Source organism: Alosa sapidissima, chromosome 12, assembly GCF_018492685.1.
Source record: "Alosa sapidissima isolate fAloSap1 chromosome 12, fAloSap1.pri, whole genome shotgun sequence".
Lineage (NCBI taxonomy): Eukaryota > Metazoa > Chordata > Actinopteri > Clupeiformes > Clupeidae > Alosa > Alosa sapidissima.
The window spans coordinates 11,596,808-11,599,964 of NC_055968.1; the positions used below are offsets into that span (position 1 = coordinate 11,596,808).

The following is a 3,157-nucleotide window of genomic DNA, read 5'->3' on the forward strand; positions in this document are numbered from 1 at the left end:
AGAGAGAGACAGGACCCCGCACACAAACATTCGTGCGCGAGCGTGTGCGCATACACACACAGAGACACACACACACACACACACACAGACATTGAAAGGCATAGAGGACTCGCTGTGGCTCGAGCTTTACAGAGAACAACGGCGGTAGTGTGGAACCGGACACGAGGGCTCGCAAGGTGGGTTTCGTGGCGGGACTGCGTGGTTGCCTTGACGCCAAAAAGTCACTGGAGATTCGGGCTATCTGAACAACGCGCGAAGACATGTCTACTCACCCAACCCCCATGTTAACCGTTTGGTTTACGAACAGACACAAATCAATCCTTGACCAAAACATTATATTAAACTGAACAATCTATGCGTTGAACACGAAACCCGAAACTCCGTAGTTAGTGATAACCCGTAAAAAGAATATTGTTACATTTCCAGTCGCTTAACCGCTCTTCTGTGTATTAGTGTGGATGTTTCTATGCATGTGTCATTAGGTAGACTGTCACGGGGATTTAACCTAACATCCCTGTATGACTCAAAACACTCAGCGAGAGAGAGAAAAACAGTTGCGTCGTGCCCCTATGTGCGCGCAATGGAGGCTATAACCGACTTACCGTGTTTGCCGGTGGGCAATATTACTCCTGTGAGTGTTTTATCTGTTGAGACTGGGGCGCACACTCCCCGGCCTTCTAGCAGAGCTTGCAGTGGTCTAGTCTCGTGAGGCCAGAGCCGACAACGGAGACCGCTTCCGCAGCGGCTCGTGTAAACTCCGCACGCTTGGCCCTCGCGGAGCGCACAAGTCAGGCAGCACCCACAACCCGGCTCTCGCACCGGCTCCGAGCAGTCTCTCGGCAGCAGAGGCTTGCACAGTGTCAGCGCATGCGAGTCGCAGGGCTCGCAACGGACCACCGGCCCAACGCTCTCCGTGAAGCGGGTGAAGGCCGCAAGCAGCGCCGTCAAAAAGAGAGCGCACAGTCCAGTCATCCCCTCGACGGGCGCGGACTCGGGCTTATTTCACGGAAATAAAATGCGCGTATGTCACTTCTGTGGTCTGTCACTATCCCTGTGGCGCAAGCGATTCTCTCCATCTGTATATTCCGCGAGAGGAACTCCCAGTTTTATACTGACTGAAAAAAAAAACGACACGAGCTACGGAGCACACCCCCAGCCGGATGAATTATGTGAACGCCATACTCACGCACTCCCACCCCCAACACACAAACCGTGTCACAGGCAGACCCACACAGACACACAGCATACCTCTTAAAAGTGATTTATTGATTAACTCAAAACTAACAACTTCCATCTGACATAAAACAACAACAAAAAACAACAACATTCTTTTCTTTAGTTATGACTACAATGACGATGATTAGTGTTGACTTTTGGAGGAATAGAGGGTTTTTCTATCACAAACACATTTTTGCGGTAGCCTAAATAAAATACTTTGTTATATGCTAGGTGTAGTGAATTAATTTGTGTGAGCTTCATTATCTACATATTTCTCTCTCAATCTACACCCCCTCTTTGACTCAAACATGCGCACACACACACACACACACACACCACAAATAACTTGATACAACATTATGATCATCACACTGACACACACTGCCACCATCAATAACTTGATACACCATTATGGTCATCATCCCTTGTATGCATGCATTGTTAACAATACATGCCAATACATGCATATATACAACAGAACACATGCTTCAGATTTCTGCCATTGGTTCTCCAACATGCCTTCTTTTCTTCTCTTTTCTTTTCTCCCTGCCACTCCCTGTGTTTCCCTTTCTCTGTTTCTTTCTCTTGGTCTCTCTCTCCCCTTCTCTTCCCCTCATCATTCCTCTCATCTCTTTCTCTCTACTCTTCTCCTGCTGTTCATTTTCTTGGAAAGTGAGCAATTTCACAGCATGACGTCTGTGATCACAGATGTGTGCAAGTGTGTGTGTGTGTGTGTACTTGCATGAATGCATGTGCATATGTGTGTGCGTGCATGTGCATGTGTGTGTTTGTGCGTGTATGTGTGTGTGCGTGTGTTTGTGTGTGTGTGTATGTGCATCAGTGCATTTTTGTTTGTAGTTAAATAGGAGAATGATGGAGTATTGGTTGGATAATATACAACAGTTATGCATTGTGGTAATTGTGTGAAACATACAAACAGATTTACTTTGACTGGTGCACAAAGCACATGCGGTTATACTTTGTGGGTATGCCTGTGTTTGTGTGTTAGGAGGGGGTGTGGTATTATGTGCCTGTATATGAGTTTGTGTGAGAGAGAGGGGTGTGTGTTTGTGTGTTTGTGTGTGTGTGTGTGTGTGTGTGTGTGTGTGTGAGTGTGTGCGTACATGTGTTTTTGTGTGTTTGTGTGGGTTGTGTGTGTGTGTCTGTGTGTGTGTGTGTTCGTGTGTCTGTGATTAAGGTGCCGTTTTTGTGAAACCGGTGAGGTTTTGTTAATGGTTACGCCTTGCGTGTACACGACACCGGCAGTTTAGGAGACTGAAACCGATAGCTTTTGAAACCGGTGTTCCAGTTTAGATGGTGAGCAGATTAACTGGTGATATTTGCATAAAATCAGTGAATATTAAACAAGACTCTGCCTACTTCTTCAGAGCGTTCTGCTCTGCTTCCGCCTAGTCAGGGCTCCGAACCGGTTCAAGGAACGAAAACGAAAACCGAAAACGAACGGAATTTTACGGAATTTTACGAGGAGCGGAAACGGAAACGAAAACAAAATGGTCTTCAACTGTTCCGGAACAGAAACGTTATTCTGAAATCCACAAAACCGGTTAATAACGTTTTTTTTTTTTCGTTCTCTATATAACAGCTTAATAATTTGATTTCTGCAGTTTGAAATAAAAAAAACGAATAAATGGACCTTTGGTCCAAATGGGTATATTTTGTCTTGCTGTTGTCGTGTAACCTATCCGTCTGCCACTTCGGATCTTAGGCCAGCTCGTAGCGTAGGCCAGTGTTTCTCAAAGTGTGGTCCGGGGACCACTGGTGGTCCGCAAGCTATCCCAAGTGGTCCGCGAGCTGTTGTAAAAAATAATATAGATGCGTTGCTTGCAATATTGAACCAACTTGTATGTAAATCCAAAGTTCTGCAATACTGCCTATGTAAGCTATGCCAATTTAAATCATATGAATCCTCTGACACAAT

The 3,157-nt window shown here is 45.7% G+C and overlaps 1 protein-coding gene across 1 annotated transcript in view; it reads right to left on the reverse strand.

The window, feature by feature from the left end:
- Positions 1–1,204, reverse strand: part of igfbp3 (insulin-like growth factor binding protein 3) — a 12,692-nt gene extending 11,488 nt beyond the window's left edge. The window contains exon 1 of the mRNA XM_042057761.1: positions 603–1,204. Within this exon, the coding sequence (XP_041913695.1) occupies positions 603–972 (370 nt within the window). The 5' untranslated portion in view covers positions 973–1,204. The remainder of the gene's footprint in view (positions 1–602) is intronic.
- Positions 1,205–3,157: the final 1,953 nt, after the last annotated feature.